Source organism: Saimiri boliviensis, chromosome 10, assembly GCF_048565385.1.
Source record: "Saimiri boliviensis isolate mSaiBol1 chromosome 10, mSaiBol1.pri, whole genome shotgun sequence".
NCBI lineage: Eukaryota > Metazoa > Chordata > Mammalia > Primates > Cebidae > Saimiri > Saimiri boliviensis.
This window is the reverse complement of record NC_133458.1, coordinates 7,104,734-7,126,441: the sequence shown is the minus strand read 5'-3', so window position 1 is coordinate 7,126,441 and position 21,708 is coordinate 7,104,734. Positions and strand designations below refer to the sequence as shown.

The 21,708-nt window shown below is 44.2% G+C and overlaps 2 protein-coding genes across 2 annotated transcripts in view; both read left to right on the top strand.

Moving 5' to 3' along the window:
* The window catches only part of GALNTL5 (polypeptide N-acetylgalactosaminyltransferase like 5), a 60,420-nt gene that overhangs the window by 20,766 nt on the left and 17,946 nt on the right, over nt 1-21,708 (top strand). Inside the window, exons 4-5 of the mRNA XM_003929887.3 lie at nt 3,498-3,664; nt 7,904-8,026. Coding sequence (XP_003929936.2) covers nt 3,498-3,664; nt 7,904-8,026 — 290 coding nt within the window. The remainder of the gene's footprint in view (nt 1-3,497; nt 3,665-7,903; nt 8,027-21,708) is intronic.
* LOC141580162 (small ribosomal subunit protein uS14) lies at nt 12,965-13,280 on the top strand. Its single transcript, XM_074379891.1, has one exon. It carries the CDS (start codon nt 12,998-13,000, stop codon nt 13,166-13,168), a length of 171 nt encoding a protein of 56 aa, XP_074235992.1. The 5' UTR covers nt 12,965-12,997; the 3' UTR covers nt 13,169-13,280.

The following is a 21,708-nucleotide window of genomic DNA, read 5'->3' as shown; positions in this document are numbered from 1 at the left end:
ATGTTGTTTAATTTCCATATATTTGTGAGTTTTCTGAAATTTGTCCCATTACTGATTTCTAGTTTCATACCATGTGGTCAGAAAAGATGCCTGGTATGATTTCAATCTTAAATTGTTAAGACTTGTTCTGTGGCCTAATATTTGATCAATCCTGGGGATGGCCCATGTGCACCAGAGGAGAAACGTATGCCCTTCAGCTGTTGGATAAAATGCTCTGAATGTGTCTGTTAGGTCCATTGGATCTAAAGTATAGTTGAAGCCCAGTATTTCCTTATTGATTTTCTGTCTGGATGATCTGTACCTAGGTGTAAGTGGGGTATTGAAGTCGCCTACTATTACGTTATTGCAGTGTATTTCTCTCTTCAGATTATTAATGTTTTCTTTACCATAGCAACGTGTATTGATTTTTTTTTTTTTTTTGAGACAGTTTCGCTTGTGTTGCCCACGCTGGAGTGCGGTGGTGAAATCTGGGCTCACTGCAACCTCCACCCCCCGGGTTCAAGTGATTCTCCTGGCTCAGGCTCCTGAGTAGCTGGGATTACAGGCATCTGGCACCACTCCTGGCTAATTTGTTTTTCTTTTTTTCTTTTTTTTTTTTTTTATATTTTTAATAGAGATGGGGTTTCACCATGTTGGCCAGGCTGGTTTCAAACTCTTGACCTCAAGTGATCTGCCTGCCTCAGGCTCCCAAAGTGCTGGGATTACAGGCGTGAGCCACCGCCCTGGCCCTGATCTATTTTTGAGAAACCCACACACACCAGGTTTTCTTGGGGATCTCGAGTCCTCATGTGACTTTCAGACTCCTCCATCATCATCAAACTGAAGGGACACAGTTTATTTGTAGTTTTCTTAAAGTGATACACCCAGGACTGACCATAACATCACAGATGTGATTTTAGCAGCACCAGTCATTCCGGACCACCACTTCTCTTATTCATGGTATTGGCCTTTCGTTGCTTGAGGCTAGCATCTTTTCTCTCTCTCTCTCCTATTCCTCTCTCATAACTCAGTGATCTTACTGGAATTTTTTTTTTCTTTTTTTTTAGATGGAGTCTCAGTCTGTCACCCAGGGTGGAGTACAGTGATGTGATCTCGATTCACTGCCTTCTGGGTTCAAGCAATTCTCCTGGCTCAACCTCCTGAGTACCTGGGATTACAGCCATGTGCCATCACACCTGGCTAATTTTTGTATTTTTAGTAGAGATAGGGTTTCACCATGTTGGCCAGGCTGGTCTCGAACCTCTGACCTCAGGTGATCTACCCACCTCGGCCTCTCAAAGTGCTAGGATGACAGGCATCAGCCATTAGGCCTTTTAATTGTTTTTCCACATGTTTCTACACAGCTGCATTTTGCACTCACCGTTCCAGACCCAAGTGCAGGGGGCGCAGGGGTCTCATTCCCATTGTTCCGGTCTTCCCTTGACCCTGTCCCTCGGGCTCTCCATTCCTTTGAGTCTGATATCAGTTCCACTCAGTGATGTGACTTCTACGTTTTCATCTTGTCTTGGATAAAAATGAGGACCAGGACAAGGCCCTCTCCTTCCCTGGTGACTTCACTTTGTGAGTACCCTGGGGGACTGTCCGGGATGCCTGTAGGATTGCCTGTCCTTTCCTGCTGTTTTTTCCCTTTTTCATGTGATTGCAGAGGTAACAATGATTATTTACTTTGACTCCATTTTCTGGCTCCAGTTGGTGAACCCGGGGATAGGCACCTATGGCAAAACTGGGCCAATGAATCTTTTCTGGCCAATATTTCCTCTTGGAAAAGGTAAAGTCCCACTGGTTCCTCCCTGGGTACTTCCTATAAGACATGCTGATGTCAATCACATTTCCCACTAAAGAAGTGGAAACCAGCGCATTTGCAGAGGAAGGATCGTGATTGTGTGATGAGCCTTCTGTCTGAATACTTACTGCATGCCAGGCGCTGACCTGCGCACCATGAGCAGACATGTTAATTCACTGAATCTTCACAGCCCTTGGAGGTAGATTGATATTGCTATTATTACTTTTCCCAGATGTAAAGACAAAAGCAGAGACGGAGAGTGTCCAGATGTCATTTAAGCCTGTAGTTGTAATTATTCCTGGAGGCTACAGCTGCTGTAGCTGCTCGGTCCTATGAGACATTTGAGTCAGCTCACAATACGTCTCTCTCTCCTGCCTGCCTTCCTCCCTCCCTCCCTCCCTTCCTCCTTTCCTCCCTTCTTCCCTTCCCTCCTTCCCCACTTCCGGAGGCAGTGGTATAATCTTGGCTGACTACAACTTCCCATCCCGGGTTCAAACAGTTCTCTGCCTTAGCCTCCTTAGTAGCTGGGACTACAAGTGCACACCACCACATCTGGCTAATTTTTACACTTTAGTTAAAGATAGGGTTTTGCCATATAGTCCAGGCTGGCCTCGAATCCCTGACTTAAGGTGATCTGCCCACCTCAGCCTCCCAAAGTGCTGGGATTACAGGCATGAGCGCCATCACACCAGCCACACCTCCCTTTCTTTTGCTAAAATTAGCTCCAGTAGATTTATTTAATTTACAACCAAAATATTTTAGAATATAACCAAATAATATATCAATCTAAATAATAATAACTAATACTACTAGAATTCCAGAATTCAGCTTCTTTGTTTCCCCCATGTACACAAATAAAAAATAAAATATTTTTGGTCCGGGGGGATGGCTCACTCTTGTAATCCCAATACTTTGGGAGGCTGAGGCGAGTGGATCACCTGAGGTCAGGAGTTCAAGACCAGCCTGGCCAACATGGTGAAACCCCATCTCTACTACAAATAAAAAAATTAGACAGGCGTGGTGGCACACTCATGTACTCCCATCTACTCGGGAGGCTGAGGTAGGAGAATCACTTGAACCCAGGAAGCAGAGGTTGCAGTAAGCCAAGATCGCACCATTACACTCTAGCCTGGGCAAAAGAGCAAAGCTCTGTCTCAAAAAAATAAAAATAAAATAAAGGATTTTTGTCAAATATTCAGAAGAAATCCAATTAGACTGTATCTACTGCACTTTTTTGTTGCAACAGACTCCACAAATATAAGAATAAAGCTGGAATTTTCTCTGAAGACAGCACAATAAATTTAATATACACCTTTCAATGTGCAAGCTTCATAATTTATTTTTATCTCTTCTGCCATGGTGACAGCAAAAAAAGAGATAAAACTAAGTCATTTTTATAACAGAAGCTAATATATGCATATAATTTGTGTTTATACTATATTTAAAATAGAACTAAGATTATCAACACAGTCTCAGGACAGAGCAATTATTACTGACATTAAGAACGGGGAAATGATTCAGAAAATTTTAGAACAACAGAAGATGTTAAATACATTTTTGTGTTTTTAGATGTCCTGTCATCTTATTACCATAATTATCCCTGGAAGGAGTAAGGGGTTAAAAAGATGCAAATAAGGAGAAGTGTTCGAATGAGATGGCAAAACATCCAAGGCATTTAGATGGATCGTTTTCTTCACACTGTTTCTGCCTGCAGGTGTCTTCAAAAACGTTACCCAGTCCGCCTCCCGACTGCCAGCATTGTCATTTGCTTCTATAATGAAGAATTTAATGCCTTGTTTCGTACCGTGTCCAGCATCTGGAACCTCACGCCACACCATTGTCTTGAAGAAATTATTTTGGTAGATGACATGAGCAAAGTTGGTAAGATAGAAAGCTCATTATCTAATCTACTTTTGTTGTTGTTGTTGAGATGGAGTCTTGCTCCATCGCCCAGACTGGAGTCCAGTGGCACGATCTTGGCTCACTGCAACCTCCGCCTCCTGGGTTCAAGACATTCTCCTGCCTCAGCTTCCCAAATAGCTGGGATTATAGGCACACACTACCATCCCCGGCTAATTTTTGTATTTTGAGTAGAGACGGGATTTCACCGTGTTGAACAGGCTGGTCTCGAACTCTTGACCTCAAGTGATCTGCCCACCTCAGCCTCCCAAAGTGCTGGGATTACAGGTGTAAGCCACCACGCCCGGCTATCTAATCTACTTTGAATGTAGTGCTCTCCCCGATAGCACTTGAGTATTTTGTACAAAAAATCTTTTTGGTGGGTACTGGGGCAGGCACTGCACTAGGGGCCCTTGGCACGTGGTGGACGTGTGAGGTCTGGGCTCATGGCGGAGGGGTGGAGGGGCAGTGCTTCCACAGCATAAACACAGGGGCACGCTCCACATCCTTAGAGATACCTTCAGGGCGAAATGACATGTCAACTGACATCTGAATGATGAGTTGGAATAATCCAGGTGGAGAGGAAGGGAAAGGTGTTTTAGGCACCTCAAGCATCATTGTAAAGGCCCATAGGCAAGAGAAGACACAGTGAGCTTGAAATACATGCTACCGTATTATATGTAGTTTATGCATGAGTATAAGTTGCAGGGGTAAGGTGGGCAGAACCACAGTTATTAAAAGGGAACTCCCAGCCCGGCACCGTGGCTCACACCTGTAACCCCAGCACTTTGGGAGGCCAAGGTGGGCAGATCCCTTGAGCTTAGGAGTTCGAGAGCAGCCTGGGCAAGATGGCAAAACCCTTTTAAAAAGTGTGTGTGGGTGTAACTGCTCATAAAAGGCATTGCTTGAATTTTATCTTGAAGCTATGAGGAGCTATTAAGGGCTTAATGCAGGAAAATGAGATGATCCATGAATTCTATGAAAGAAGTGGAATCAGACCAACTGCAGTTCAGTGCGTATTCTTCCATGCTTACTGGTTTTAAAGAATCGTGATAGTAGCACTAGTTAGCAACACTTAGAATTTGAAATGACTCGTCTAATTTACAATGGAGTACAAACCTTAGGCAAGCCAGCAGTACCGAAGCAATGATGTCAATACTGGGTAAGTTTCAGGCTGAAAGTCTACCCAATCCACTGTAAACGTGACCCACTATGAGATCAGAAGCAAAGCAAGGAGGAGGAGCAGTAAGAAGAACAGGCAGAGGAAGAAGCCATCCATGAGGTTCACCCTGTGGGGAAGTGAATCTAGGTGACTCCTGAATGTGACTCAAGTCACTGGCAGTTGTGTGGTGGAACTGTAGAGGCTGGCCAGGCACCTGTCGTAAATAACACCATTTCTAAGGGGGTCACCAATCTCTGAGGCCACAAGACTGTTTATTTCTAACCTTGTGCATGGGAATAGTGTGGAGTGAAGGCCTGGCTTCCCTGCTACCCACGCTGCCTCATCTGCTCAAAAGACTGAACAACATGTTTGGCAACTTACTGGTCAAGAAGTCACTGGGAAAGCCACCAGCAGGAGACAGAGAGGGATAACCTGACAGACTGTGGAATTCTAACTTCTCACACAGAAGTACAAGGATGCTGCCACGGAGACACCAGCCAGGAATGACCATAGGATGGATACCTCACCCAGCCTTTCAGAACCATGAATTTAGAGATGTGTCTGGTATCTTAGCTTGGCTGCTGTAGCAAAATACCACAAAGTGGATGGCTTAGACCGGGCGCGGTGGCTCAAGCCTGTAATCCCAGCACTTTGGGAGGCCGAGGCGGGTGGATCACGAGGTCAGGAGATCGAGACCATCCTAGTCAACATGGTGAAACCCCGTCTCTACAAAAAATACCAAAAATTAGCTGGGCATGGTGGCACATGCCTGTAATCCCAGCTACTCAGGAGGCTGAGGCAGGAGAATTGCTTGAACCCAGGAGGCGGAGGTTGCGGTGAGCCGAGATCGCGCCATTGCCCTCCAGCCTGGGTAACAAGAGCGAAACTTCGTCTCAAAAAAAAAAAAAAAAAAAAAAAAAAGTGGATGGCTTAAACAACAAACATTTATTTTTCACAGTCCTGGTTGGAAGTCCGAGATCAGGGTGCCAGCGGGCCGAGTTCTTACAGAGGGCCTCTCCCTGGGTGATGGCCAGCTGTCTTTTCACTATGTCCTCATGTTGTGGAAAGAGCAATCTGGCTCTATGGCCCAACTGTGCCCCTGCAAGGCCCCACCCACAAATACCATCATATTGTGAATACTTTGAATTTTAGTGGGGACACAAACATCCAGGCCATAATGTGTGTCAACCTTCTCATGCGCTCACCATACATCGTGGTCCCCTTCATAAGAGATGGGCGGGTCGCTGCTGCCAACACGCGGGTATGCTGCCCAACCAGACACCTCTGCTTCTCCCCATCAATCTGAGCCTTTGACCCACGGGGAGCCTTAAATGCAGGAGTCAGGTGTTCTAGCCTCTGATGGAGCTCAGGGTTGACTCCTTCCTGCCTTTAATTCACAGTGACTTCATCATGGGTTTAAGGGCAATTTCTTCAACAAAACCCTGTCTTTGCCAGCTGACACCCACAGGTACTGCTGATAGACTGCTCAGCATTGGAGAGCAGGACCAGAGGCCCAGGCAGCTGCCCCCACTGAGTTACAGAAACAGCCTGTCCATGACCTGATGCCATTCACTGTTTCCATAGTCCTGGGCCCTCTAGACTGCAAGCCAACAACATGGACATCTTCTAAAAAACCCAAGCCCTCCACTTCCTAGTCAGTGACTGCTGCTGCCTCAATGCCTTTATCTCCTCTAGAGCCTGGCTCATGGCATCCAGCTTCTCCCTCCTTCGGCCGCTACCTGCATCCTGGATGTGAGCGGGGTGTCTGGAGACCTTTGAGCTGAGATGCTGCCCAGGCCTGCAAGTATAGCCATGCAGCCTGTATGCCTGCCTCTTTCTAAAAACGAGGAAGGAGATCCCTCCGTCTGCCGGGTTACCATCAACCTGCTCCCGCTGAACCTGCTCATGGCCCCGGATTCCTGGGACTCGGAGATTTCAACCTCTGAGGCACCTGCATCCATCTCACCTGCTCCCGGCCTCCTTTATCATCATCATATTAACCTCCAACTATTAAGTGACTTTTGGGTCCCAGGCTTTGTGCTGGATGATCTATTTCTTCCTCATACTAGAATACCAACGGGAACGTGATGCTCATCCCTTCTCTCAGCTGAGGAACTTTCCTAAAAACTACTTCAAAGTTAGAAGCACAGATAGTAGCAAAGCCAGATTGCACCAAAGCTCTATAATGCAGGATTTTTCTATTAAAATGTTAATAGTGATTTACTAAAATAGAGGTATCCACTAGAACCATAGAATAATATTTACAGGGGTAGGCATGGTGGCTCACACCTGTAATCCCAGAACTTTGGGATACCGAGGTGAGAGGACCCCTTGAGGCCAGGAGTTCAAGACCAGTCTGGGCAATATAGCAAGATACTATCTCTACAAAAAAATTAAAAATTAGCCAGATGTGGTGGTGCATACCTGTAGTACCAACTACTCAGGATGTTGAGGCAAGAGGATTGCTTGATCCCAGGAGGTCAAGGCTGCAGTGAGCTATGATCATGCCACTGCACTCCAACCTTGGCAATGGAGTGAGGCCCTGTCTCAACAAAAAATAAAAAGAAAAATATTTATAGTTGATTTTAATAGTGAATCACTTTCCTTTCTCTCCCTTAAATAGAATAAAAATTATCTTTCTTTTTGGGGGGAGGGGCAGAGTTTTGCTCTTGTTGCCCAGGTTGGAGTGCAGTGGCACAATATCAGCTCACTTTAACCTCTGCCTCCCAGGTTCAAGTAATTCTCCTGCCTGAGCCTCCCGAGTAGCTGGGATTACAGGTACCCACCACTATGCCTGGCTAATTTTTGTGGTTTTAGTAGAGACGGAGTTTCTCCATGTTGGCCAGGCTGGTCTCAAACTCCTGACCTCAAGTGATCTACCCACCTTGGCCTCCCAAAATGTTGGTGGCGTGAGCCACGTGCCTGGCCCAAAAAATTCTTTTAAAGTTAGAGCTTCTGTGGAATAGCATGGATTTTAGGAATAAGTCATAGTGATGATACACTGTTTTAATTTCTATAGTTGCCGTTTATACATTGGTATGTGTTGAATGTTTTTCCAGATGATTTGAAAGAAAAACTAGACTATCACCTGGAAACTTTTCGGGGAAAGATTAAAATAATAAGAAACAAAAAGAGAGAGGGGCTGATTCGAGCCAGACTGATTGGAGCTTCTCATGCTTCAGGTAGGAACATTCCTGGGGACAAGGGCCAGTGACGGTCCAGAGATCTTCCCTTCTGAGCATCACTCTTCCGCAGCGAGCCCTTCTGTGTCTCTGTCTGCTTCACCAGAAGAGTGGAAATCTATTCCAGCCCAATGAGCCTTTAATCTTCTTCTGCCTCTGAGAGCATTCTGCTTTAAAATATCAGTTTGCTATTTTGGATTGAAGATATTCTTTTGCAGGGACCATAATGTCAGCACCTCTCACAGGCTGAGTTCCCCAGTACCAACTCTGAGATGGAGTTTCAACCACAGGGGACCCACTGAGAGCCACAGGAGAGAGGAGAGCAAGACTGGGGATAGGGTGGGCAGGAGGGAGCTGCAGGCTCATCCATGGGGTCCTCTGAAGCCGGGGCCCCACAATGAAATGACAAGGGAAAGAGTTTACGGGGCGAGGGATAGGAGAACAGAAGAAAAAGTGTGAGCTGACGCTTCTGGTCTGACACACGTGGAGGAGGAGAGAGAAGGAAAGAGGCTTACTTTGAAGAGTTTCCGACAGGGTGTGGGGCTCAGAAAGGCTCAGTGGGCTGGTGGGAGCCCCAGTTCGAAGGTTGCTCATTAGCGAGGCCTGTACTGGAACCAGGTGGCGCATGTCTAGTTCCTCCCACCACCACCCACACACTGTGCTTTGTCATTGGGTGCCAGCGCCGTGGGAACGGCATGACCTTGGCATGAGCTTCAGTAGATCCCAAAGCTTTGGCAGTGAGAAGCACTCAGATCTGTCCCCCGCAGCAAGTTCTTGTGAAGTGACATCTGAGCAGCACACTCCCAGGGCTGCCACCGAGAGCCATTCAAAGGGATCCAGATCCAGGTAAGGAGACCAGGCAAGGACCAGTCACTAGATATGAACACCACAGATATGACCTCGGACATGGTAGTCATGGCTAACCAAGGGCAATCCTGGGGAGGCACTCCGTTGTGAGGCATTGGCTATCAATGCTGCTGGGCGGCTGAGTACTAGGAGCATCTGAGCAGCTTGCTGGAGGGTCCATGCCTCCTCCGATCACACTTCCTGCCACACCAGGGGAATGTTAACAGAATACTGAGCTGGAACCACAGAAGGTGAATCATATGTAAGGTCATTCCTCAGGCTGCGTTGCAAGCTGATAAAACGGCCCTGCTCCTTAGCAGGAGACATCTCCTTACAGAATGAAAGGCCAAAAAAAAAAAAAAAAAGTGAAATTGGATTCTTTTTCTCCATGTTGGCCTGACCAGTGGAGATATTCTCTTATTTAACTACAAAGATAATACATATTCATTGTCCAAAATTCGAGAGAAACCAAACGCAATGTGGAGTGCGTCTTTTCAGACCCTCATTTTTATGAATATATATCATATACATACACAGGGTTAAGGATTTTTATTTATTTTCCTTTTTTTTTTTCTTTTTGAGACAGTTTCCCTGTCACCAGGCTGGAGTGCAGTGGCTCAATCTGCAACCTCTGCCTCCTGGGTTCAAGCAATTCTCCTGCCTCAGCCTCCCAGGTAGCTAAGATTACAGGCACCTGCCACTACGCCCGGCTAATTTTTGTACTTTTAGAAGAGTTGGAGTTTCACCATGTTGGCCAGGCTGGTCTCGAACTCCTGGCCTCAAGTGATCTGCCCACCTCAGCCTCCCAAAGTGCTGGGATTATGGGCATGAGCCACCGTGCCCAGCCTGGGACTTTTAAATACATGGAATCATACTATCTGCATTGTCCTGAGACTTACTCTTTCATTTTTAATTTTTGGAACTTTTCCCATGACAGTACTTAAGACTTACCTCAGTTTTGAATTGCTGTGTTGTGTGATATTTCATATGGATTTTATTTTTTATCTTTTGAGACAGAGTCTCGCTCTGTCGCCCAGGCTGGAGTGCAGTGGTGTGATCTCAGGCTCCTGCCTCAGTCCTCCCCCGTAGCTGGGATTACAGGTGGATGCCACCGCACCCAGCTAATTTTTTTGTATCTTTTGTAGAAACAGGGTTTCGCCATGTTGGCCAAAGTGGTCTTGAACTTCTGACCTCGAATGATCCGACCTCCTTGGCCTTCCAGAGTTCTGGGATTACAGGTGTGAGACACTGCTCCGAGCCTATATGGATTTTACAAATTGATTGTCATAACTTGTTTAGCCATCTCTGAATTGGTGATTTTTCTTTTTTATTCTTACCTCAAAAATGCAGCAGTTACAGCTGGTGAACATAGATCTTTGCGCAAATGTGTGATTGATTGTGTCTATGAGATAAATTCCTGAAAGTGAAATGGCTGGGAAAAAGAGAATTTTTATTTTAAATTTTGAAAGATAATGCCAAATTTTCCTTGAAAAGTTTGCACCAATTAACAGTCTGATCACATTGATGAAATGCCCTTTCTCTGCAGCCAGAGCTGAGTACGACCCACCTTTCAATGTTCGCCACAGTTGGCCAAAACATACGCCGTCTTTTCTTTTCTTGGTATTACCAGCTGTCGAATTTTTTCATTTTTTGGTGAATTGCTTACAGATCATTTTTCTGTGGATTTTTCTGTTCATATCTTTGCCAATTTTTCTAATGCGTTATCTTTTTGTTATTGATTCAACGTGTCCCTATAACAGAAATTCTATGTTATGAACACGTATCATTCCTCAGGCTACAGCCTATCTTTTCTTCTTCACTGGGGTGTCTTATGTTGAGCAGAATTTCATTTATTATTTACTTATTTATTCATTTATTTTGAAACAGGGTCTCACTCTGTTGCCCAGGCTGGAGTGTAGTGGCGCAATCTTGGTTTGCTACAACCTCTGCCTCCTGGGTTCAAGTGATTCTTGTGCCTCAGCCTCCTGAGTAGCTAGGATTACAGGTACCCACCACCACACCTGGCTAATATTTTGTATTTTTAGTAGAGACGGGGTTCCACCATGTTGGTCAGGCTGGTCTCGAACTCCTGACCTCAAGTGGTCTGCCTGCCTCAGCCTCCCAAAGTGCAGGGATTAAAGGCTTGAGCCACCTCACCTGGCCAGAAATTTTTAAGTCTTTAAGCTCACCAAAAAGCTCACTTCCTCTTCTGGGCACAGAGCTAGACTGAACTTCCTAGCCTCTCTTCAATAGGAATAGCCTTGTGACTAAGTTTTAGCCATGGGATGTAAGTGCAAGTAACATGTACCATTTCCTGACCAAGGCTCTTGTGAAGCCGGTCTGTCCCCTCCACACTCTTATTTCCTGTGCTGGCTGGCTGAGGCAGAGACGACTAAGTGACTTTGGAGGCTATGGGTTGAAGAGCCTCTGCCAGCCTGCATCCCTGAATGACCACGTGGAGGGCTTCCGCAATCAGGAGCGCCTGCCTTGGATGGCTGATTGCGTAGAAATAAACTTCTATTGCATTTGAGCCATTATCATTTTGGAATCTTATTATAATAGTAGCTAGCTTTAACTTAATTTTAAAAAACCAAATGTATTAATATTTTTTATTTATGATTTTTGGTTTTTGTGTCCTGTTCAAGAAATTCTTCCTTGCCCTGAGATCATGATGATACTCGTTAGTTTCTTCCACATGGTACAAAAAATTTGCCTTTTACATTAAACTGTGAGTCTAGCTGGAATTGGTTGTTCTGGGAATGGTGTTAGTTAAGAATGTCACATAATTTTTTCATAATGAATAGCCAGTTTTCCCCACACCATTCATTGAATGGTCCACCCTTTCTTCACTGCTTGCAACGCTATTTCCATCATTTTATTAAATGTCTGTGTATTCCTGGGTCTGTTTCCAACATCTCTTCCACTCTATGGTTATATTTTTGTATTTCTAGGCTAATCAGGCTGTCTCTTGATTAGTACAGCTTGATAAGAAGTTTTGATATCTTCTTATCTTCTTGATAAGAAGATTTGTAGGAGAAATCTTTTCACTTCATACTCCGTAAGTGGCTTAGCTAGGATTGTCTTATCAAGTTCCAGTAAAAATGTGTTGAGATTTTCTCTGGAATTGTATAGAGATGATAGATTACAATGGGTAAGAATTTACATCTTTTTTATGATAAATGCTCCCATCCACGGACGTTTATTTTGCTCTTATATTCTTTTGGTGTTTTATCATTTGCTCTATAGATATTATGTGCAAAGATATTTCTGTTTATCTTGATTTTTTAGTTGCTGTTTTTAAAATTGTGATTTGGGGCCTTCCTGTTTTATTACTGGTATATAGGAATGAGACCTTTTGGTATATTTGATCATGTAAATAGAAACCTCAGTAAATTTAGTTGTTAGTGATTGATGGGTAGAGTCGCCTGCATCTTCCATCAGCTGATGATAAGTTTCCTTCTACCTCCCTAATGTTGATTAGAAGTGGCGGTAGCAGTCATCCTTTCTGCTTTTGACTGTCGTGGGAATAATTCTGATGTATCATTTAGTTGCTGTGTTTATGTGTATTAGTGTCCTGGGACTGTTACAACGACGTATCACAAACCAACTGGCTTAAAACAACAGAAATTCCTTTTTTCCCGGTTTTGGAGTCCAGAGTCCAGAATCAAGGTGTGGGCAGGGTGTCACTCCTTCTGAGACCTGCAGGGGGCGCCTTCCCCACCTCTTCAGCTTCTGGCTGTGGCTGCCAGTCCGGGCTGCAGAGGGGTCACCCGTGGCTCCGCCTCTCTGGTTAAATGTGTGTCTGTGTCCGTCCCCCCCAACCTAATCTCAGAAGGACACCAGTCGCCTTGAGTCAAGGGCCCGCCCTTGCCCGGTGTGAGCTCATTGCATCTGCAAACATCCTGTTTCCAGATAAAGACACATTTTGAGGTTCCTGAGGTTAGAACTTGAAAATGTCTTTTTGGGGAACACAGATCAACCCATGACACTACGATTTGGATTGCTTTTGTTTAAAAGGGGAGTCTTATTATTTCTTTATTTCGAAAATTTTCAAGCCCACATAATACCCATAGAAACACTCCCCTGAGCTCCTTCCTTTTACCTCGTTGCCTTTCTGAGAGCAAGATGGGTCACCAGCAGCTGTACTGGAGCCACCCGCGAAAATTCGGCCAGGGCTCTCGCTCTTGTCGAGTATGTTCAAACCGGCATGGTTTGATCCGGAAATATGGTCTCAATATGTGCCGCCAGTGTTTCCGTCAGTACGCGAAGGATATAGGTTTCATTAAGTTGGACTAAATGATCTTCAAAGGATTATCCAAGACACGAAAAAGACATGAAAAACCATGATAGTTCTTTGTACATAAAGTAAACATTTAAAAAAAAAAAAGAAAGAAAAAAAAAAAAGAAACACTCCCCTGGAGTTGCTAGGTGCAGATGTAAGTATCTCACAGCACCCACTCAGCGCACGTGCTCTCTGCCTCTTCTCACTCCACGCACACACATCGCTTCTATGTTCAAGAGTAAGGTACCAACTGGACCGATGGCTCACGCCTGCAATACCAACACTCTGGGAGGCTGAGGCGGATGGATCCCTTGAGGCCAGGAGTTCGAGACCAGCCTGGACAACATGGTGAAACCCCATTTCTACTAAAAAATACAAAAGTTAGCTGGGTGTGGTGGTACACGCCTGTAATCCCAGCTGCTTGGGAGGCTAAGAGAGGAGAATTACTTGAACCAAGGAGACAGAGGCTGCAGTGAGCCAAGATCAAGCCACTGCACTCCAGCCTGGGCAACAGAGCTAGACCCTGTCTTAAAAAAAAAAAAAAAAAAAAAGGTGTCGGGCGCGGTGGCTCACGCCTGTAATTCCAGCACTTTGGGAGGCCGAGGTGGGTGGATCACGAGGTCAAGAGATCGAGACCATCCTGGTCAACATGGTGAAACCCTGTCTCTACTAAAAATACAAAAAATTAGCTGGGCATGGTGGCGCATGCCTGTAATCCCAGCTACTCAGGAGGCTGAGGCAGGAGAATTGCCTGAACCCAGGAGGCGGAGGTTGCGGTGAGCCGAGATCGCGCCATTGCACTCCAGCCTGGGTAAGGAGAGCGAAACTCCGCCTCAAAAAAAAAAAAAAAAAAAAAAAAAGATGCATTTATGATTTTCTTTGTTTGTGCTGTGTTCTTATACTTTTCACTTTACCGGATTCCTAGAACAAATTGTATGGTTTTTTCTTTTTTCTAAAAATTTACGTAAGGCAGAGATTAACCGTGTTTGGGAGCTTACGGAGAATTGGCCTATAAACTGCCCAGGCACTGGTGTCTTTTTTCTTTTCCTCTTTAATCCAGATATTTTTTTTTTTTAGGAGTTAATTTGAAAGTCTCCAAATAATTTTAAGAGATTTTTAAAATTATCTTTTAATTGTTTATTACTAGTTAACTATATAGTGGGTCAGAAATTTGAAATTTGTTGTGTCTTAAGCTGGGTCAATTTTTCAAAATGTCTATGTATATTTTATACATTTTTTCTTTTTAAGACGGGTTCTTTCTCTGTCACCCAGGCAGGAGTGCAGTGGTGCAATCAAAGCTCACTGCAGCCTCAAATGCCTGGGGTCAAGTGATCCTCCCACTTCAGCCTCTCAAGTGTTGGAATTTCAAGCATGAGCCACCACGCCTGGCCTATTTTTTTTTTTTTTTTTTTTTTTGACAGAGTCTCACCCTGTTGCCCAGGATGGAGTGCAATGGGGTGATATCAGCTCACTGTAACCTCCACCCCACCTCCCAGGTACAAGTGATTCTCTTGCTTCAGCCTCCCAAGTACCTGGGATTACAGGCATGTGCCACCATACCCAGCTAATTTTTTTTTTTTTTTTTTTGTATCTTTAGTAGAGACAGGGTTTCACCACATTGACCAGACTGGTCTTGAACTCCTGACCTTATGATCCGTCTGCCTCGACCTCCCAAAGTGCTGGGATTACAGGTGTAAGCCACTGCGCCCGGCCAACTGACCTATTTTTTAAATTCTGAGTAGAGATGGGGTCTTGCTGTGCTGCCCAGGCTGGTCTCAAACTCCTGGTCTCAAGCAGTCCTTCCACCTTAACCTCTCAAAGTACTGAGATTATAGGCATGAGCCACCACACATGGCCCTTCTATGTGAATTTTAAAAGAATGTTTATTTTTTCTTTTTGGTTGTAGGTTCTGTGTGTGCATGTATGTGTGTGTAAATTTTGTTGTGCATACCTTTGATATTCTTACTGATGGAATTCGACTTGATTTCTAAGTTTCTGAGAGTTGTACTGAAACCTTCAGCTGTGGCTGTGGAGGTGTGCACCTACTTCTCCTGCTATCTGTCACCCTGTCTGTTCCCCCTGCCCCAATTGATGTAGGCGGCTGCCTGAACCAGGTCTGCTCCTGAGTCACAGTGTGGGATCCTGTTGTGCGGGCAGGTGGGCAGCAGCCGGCGGACCTTCATTAATGTGTCCTAGTACTCACCCATCCATCAAGGATTCGTCTGTCACCAACTGTGTGCTACCTATGTACATTTATTCTCTTTTTTTCCATTTTTATCAATCTCTTGAGGGGCAAACTGTGCCCACTGAGCATGGAGATGGGTTTTCACGTGCCATTCACGTGCACACACTCCTTTAAGCCGGGTCATCGTCCTGGGGAGCTATTTGTATTATTTCAAAGAGATGCTGTATCTCCCACAGCGTCCGCCATGATGTGTTCCCTGCTTTCCCTGACCTTTTCTTTTCTTTTTTGGAGACAGAGTTTCACTCCGTCACCCAAGCTGCAGTGGAGTACAATGGCACATGCTCTTGGCTCACGGCAACCTGCACCTCCCAGGTTCAAGTGATTCTCCTGCGTCAGCCTCCTGAGTATCTGGGATTATGAGTAGCTGGCACGTACCTCCACACCTGGCTAATTTTCTATTTTTAGTAGAGACAGGGTTTCACTATGTTGGTCAGGCTGGTCTTGAACTCCCAGCCTCGTGATCCGCCCACCTCAGCCTCCGCCCACCTAGGATTACAGGCGTGAGCCACCACACCTGGCCTCCCAGACCTTTCTCTTCCTGCCTCCCTCACCCACCCCTAGCTGCATGGGCCTTACTGCTTCTCTCCCAGCCTGTCAAGCCTCAGCCTGTCTCAGAGCCTCTGCATGTGATTGGTTTCCCCTGGAATGTTCTTCTTCCAGGCGTCTGAGTGACCTGTTATCTCACTTCATCCTTAAGTTCTCAGATCAAATGCCGCTTTATCCGAGTAGTCTTTCAAACCACCCCATATATAAATAGCAGACCCGTCTCCCTCTCTATCACTCTTACCCCCCATTTCTTTCTCTTTGTAATTCTCGTCACTATCTGTCCATGTCTCTGGGCCGGTTGTGCTGTCCACGTGGCTGTTGAAGCTGCCACAGATTGCGGGAGCTGAGGTGGAGAGCCTTGGGTAATGCTGTGCTGAGCCACAGGCTTGAAGAGATTGCCTGAGATGCAGCAGATCGCTAACTCCATGGAGAATGGGAAGGCAGGCGTTCTGCAAAGAGAAGAAGAAAGAGAATGTTACAATCAGATGGCTTGAATCTAAAGAAATCTACAATCAGTTGGCATGATTTTTTGTGTTTTGTTTTGTTCTTGAGATGGAGTCTTGCTCTGTCGCCAGCCTTAAGTGCAGTGGCACAGTCTTAGCTCACTGCAACCTCGCCTCCTGGATCAAGCAATTCTCCTGCCTCAGCCTCCGTAGTAGGTGGGACTACAGATAGTGGCTCATGCGTGTAATCCCAGTACTTTGAGAGGCGGAGGTAGGCAGATCATGAGGTCACAAGATAGAGACCATCCTGGCCAACATGGTGAAACCCCAACTCTACTAAAAATACAAAAATTAGCTGGGCATGGTGGCATTTTTTTTTTTCTTTTTTTGCGTGGGAGCAGAAGTCACAGTTTGGAGGCACCCATGGCTGATGATTGAACCGTGGGTAATGATTAAATGCCAGTGTTGCTTCTGGATGCTGGGTTCAGGCAGTTTGGGAAGAGGAGTTGTTTTTTTTTTTAAATTCTATCAGTAATATTGCAGGAAAGCCGTGTCTTCAGGGAGAGTTAGACAAGTCAGTCTTCTGAGCCTCAGCCTCCTAATCCCAAATATGGGAATGATGTTATTGAACTAACATGGCTGTTACAATGATCAAACATTTGTTTTTGCAGTGTGTATTAAATAAATACTTATTATACAGTGATTAGTACAAATAAATAATTAAAACATAAATACTGAATTGTATGCTTCAAAATGAAAAAATACCTAAAATAAAAAAATACCAGGTAAAAATAATAAAATACAAAATATTAATGGTGGAAAGGCTTTCAGAGGTTTTAGAACTCATCAGCCTTTTATCCCAGTTAAAGAAGCTAAGCTCCCACAAGATTAGAGACTTGCTCTAGGTCACGTCACTCCAGGCTCAAACCCGGGAATTCTGATGCCATCTCAGCAGACATCATCCCACCACCAGATTATGAGGATGTAGCGTGCAAACAAAATTGAGGATTTTTAATAGTATAGTTGCTTTGGTTTATTTTTACAAAATCCAAATGGCTAGGTTTAACAGATTTATAGTGAGTTAAATAGACATGCTTATGTATTTTACAAAAACTGGTTATTTGCTTAATCACAGGGTCTCTGTAAATCACTGACACAGATTTTGCGCACATTCTTAAACATCAATACCAAAAAATTGGAAAGCTATAGCAATAACAGGCCGGGTGCAGTGGATCACACCTGTAATCCCAGTACTTTGGGAGGCTGAGGCAGGATTGCTGGAGGCCGAGAGTTTGAGACCAGCCTGGGAAACATGAGAAGACATCATCTCTACAAAAATAAATAAATACATACTATTCGGGCGTAATATTTATAGGAGGATGACTTGAGCCCAGGAGATTGAGGTTACAGTGAGCTATGACTATGCCACTGCACTCTAGCCTGGGCGACACATCACAACCCCATCTCAAAAAAACAAATAAAAAATGATATAGCAATAACATAATGTGTAAGTAAAAAAATAATTTTTTGCCGGGCGTGGTGGCTCACGCCTGTAATCCCAGCACTTTGGGAGGCCGAGGCGGGTGGATCACGAGGTCAAGAGATCGAGACCATCCTGGTCAACATGGTGAAACCCCGTCTCTACTAAAGATACAAAAAATTAGCTGGGCATGGTGGCACGTGCCTGTAATCCCAGCTACTCAGGAGGCTGAGGCAGGAGAATTGCCTGAACCCAGGAGGCGGAAGTTGCGGTGAGCCGAGGATCGCGCCATTGCACTCCAGCCTGGGTAACAAGAGTGAAACTCTGTCTCAAAAAAAAAAAAAAATTACAGGGTTTAACCATGTTGGCCAGGATGGTCTCAATCTCTTGACCTCGTGATCCACCCGTCTTGGCCTTCTAGAGTGCTGGAATTACAGGCGTGAGCCACTGCACCCCGCCCGAAAATATTTTTAAGACTTTTTAAATGCTTGGTTTTAGAGACAAGCTGGAAATTTTAATGTTATGTAAATTAAATATGAGTTACTTTTAAATATAAAAATATGGATAATCCCAGCACTTTAAGAGATCGAGACCATCCTGGTCAACATGGTGAAACCCCATCTCTACTAAAATTACAAAAATTAGCTGGGCATGGTGGCAAGTGCCTGTAATCCCAGCTACTCAGGAGGCTGAGGCAGGAGAATTGCCTGAACCCAGGAGGCAGAGGTTGCGGTGAGCCAAGATCACGCCATTGTACTCCAGCCTGGGTAACAAGAGCGAAACTCCGTCTCAAAAAAAAAAAAAGGACACTAACCAAAGAAATAAAATAAATACAAACTAGGGAAAACCAGGAAATACTGTGAGATTGATGCATACAATGTTTGCTGCTTTTCAAAAAACAAGTTAACAAACCTTGCAAACCGCAACCCCTAGAGAAACCATGCAGATAGATAACTACAGGAGAGCAGAAAATAAGCTTCTCCACAGGGAAACATGGAAACGTAGCTCCCAACTCCAGACTTTAGGGAGCAATGGAATTGTTGAGACTATTTCCACAAATATTCTCTGGAAGCACCTATGGGAAAATTCCTCTATCAGGCAGGCTTGACCTCATTCCCTTACTCATCACAAGTCCTGAAGAGAATCTGATGAATGTCTGATAGGTTATCTGTCACGTGAATGTCTGATAGGTTATCTGTCACGTGAATGATAGGCTATCTCTTTACTTCTGTGCCCTCAGTCCTTCCCAACACTCTCAAGGCCAGCAGAAGTAAAACAACTGTCCTTTCCTAGCAATAAACTTTAGATCCTCACAAAATATCCCTGTGAAGGAAAGAAATCAGCTGAAGAGGAGCCCCTGCTACTACTTTGCTCTCCTTACAGGATGTAAATTTCCCCCACTAAATACTTTCTGATGAGTGAAAATAAAATCTCATTGAAATGTAGGTGCTAGGGGGCCTGTTCCCACGTTTTTTAACTTAAATCAGCACTCAGGAATACTCTATATTAACTTTGCATAAAGTATAATTTTAAATTATTTTGCAATTTTTAACATTTATGGTCTTTTGGGGTCATTAGAATCCTCAAAGTTGCAAATATTTCAATCTTTTAATGTTAAGGGTACAAGTGTACAATTTATGCATTAAAGAGACATCACAAATCTGCATGGGAAAAAGACTTTTAAAATGTTTTTTTTTTTGTTTTTTTTTTTGTTTGTTTGTTTGTTTTTTGAGACGGAGTTTCGCTCTTGTTACCCAGGCTGGAGTGCAATGGCGCGATCTCGGCTCACCGCAACCTCCGACTCCCGGGTTCAGGCAATTCTCCTGCCTCAGCCTCCTGAGCAGCTGGGATTACAGGCACGCGCCACCACGTCCAGCTAATTTTTTGTATTTTTAGTAGAGACGGGGTTTCACCATGTTGACCAGGATGGTCTCGATCTCTTGACCTCGCGATCCACCCGCCTCGGCCTCCCAAAGTGCTGGGATTACAGGCTTGAGCCACCGCGCCCAGCCAAAATGTTTGTTTTTATTGTTATTTAATGCTGTATAAACAATTAGCCATTTTGGGGAAATGGTAAGTCTTTATTTCATACCATAACCCAAACAAATTATAACTGGATTAATGTTATTTTTATTTTTGAAAATCAAACCATGACCAAGGCGGGTGGCTCATGCTTGTAATCCCAGCGCTTTGGAGGCCAAGGCGAGAGGATTGCTTGAGGCCAGGAGTGCTCAACCAGCCTGGCAACACAGTGAGACACCATCTCTGCAAAAATTTTTGTTAAAAAATTAGATGAGTATGTTGGCACACACCTGTGGTCCTGGCTACTCAGGAGGCTGAGGCAAGAGGATCGCTTGAGTCCAGAAGTTGGAGGTTATAGTGAGCTGTAATAGCACCACTCCACTCCAGCCTGGGTGACAGAGTGAGACTGTCTCTTTAAAAACAATATTTTCACAAACATATAAGAAAAATTTAAAAAGATAAAAAGAAAACATAGATTAGTACTTGCTTGTTCTATGAATAAGGAAGAAATTTCAAAGCTTAAAACCAAAGGAAAAGACAGCTGAAAAGAAGTTTATTTTTTTTAACAAAAAACATGTAAAATTGCTGCAAATAAGAAATAAATAACAATAGACTAAGGAAAATATAACAAGACAAAAAGTTAATATTCTTAGTATGTAAAATGTGCATTTAAAATCCATTAAAAATACTCCTCCAGGCCAGGCATGGTGGCTCATGCCTGCAATCCCTTTGGAAGTATAATCCCTCAGCACTTTGGAAGGCTGAGACAGGTGGATCACTTGAAGTCAGAAATTCAATACCAGCTTGGCCAACATGGTGAAACCCCATCTCTACTAAAAATACAAAGATTAGCTGGATGTGGTGGCACATGCCTGTAATCCCAGCTACTCAGGAGGCCGAAGCAGGAGAAACACTTGAAACTGGGAGGCGGAGGTTGCAATGAGCTGAGATCGTGCCACTGCACTCTAGCTTGGGCAACAGAGTGAGACTCCATCTAAAAAAAAAAAAAAAAAAGCTACTCTATTAGGCAAAGGACATGAAAATTTCATTTATGCATGGCTAATCATGGACAACTCAACCTCAACAGCGACAAAAAAAAATTTAACCAGAATTTTTTTATTGAGGTGAGATTAACATAAAATTGACCATTTTTAAATGAACAATTGAGTACATTTCACACCTTCACAATGTTGTACAGCCATCACCTCTAACTCTAAAACATTTTCATTACCTGAAAAGAAAACCTCTTACCCATTAAGCAGCTTCCTTCCCTCCCGTCCCTGGCAACCACCAATCTGTGTTGTCTGTTTTCTAGATATTTCATAGAAACTGAATCATACAGTATGTAACTTTTTGTGTCAGGCTTCTTTCACTTAGCATGATGTTTTTGAGGTCCATCCGCATGGTGGATGTGTCAGTACTTCCTTCCTTTCTATGGGTGGATAATGTTCCATTCTGTCATGTACCACAGTTTGTTTCTCTGTTCATCCATTGATGGGCATTTTGGGCAGTTTCCTTCTTCTGGCTGTTGTCAGTAGTACTACTATGGCCATGCATACATTAGCTTGAATTGTTTTGAGTATGTTCTTAGGGGTAGAATTGCTGGGTCTTATGGTAATTCCAGGTTTAATTTTTTGAGGAGCTGCCAAGCTCTTTTCTTCAGCGGCTGCACCATTTACGCTCCCACCAGCAATGTATAAGAGTTCAGATTTCTCGATACCATTGCCAAAACTTATTTTTCATTTTTTAAGTTCTCGTCATCCTAGTGGAAGCAAAGCGATACTTCACTCTGGTTTTGATTTGTGTTTCCCTAAGGTC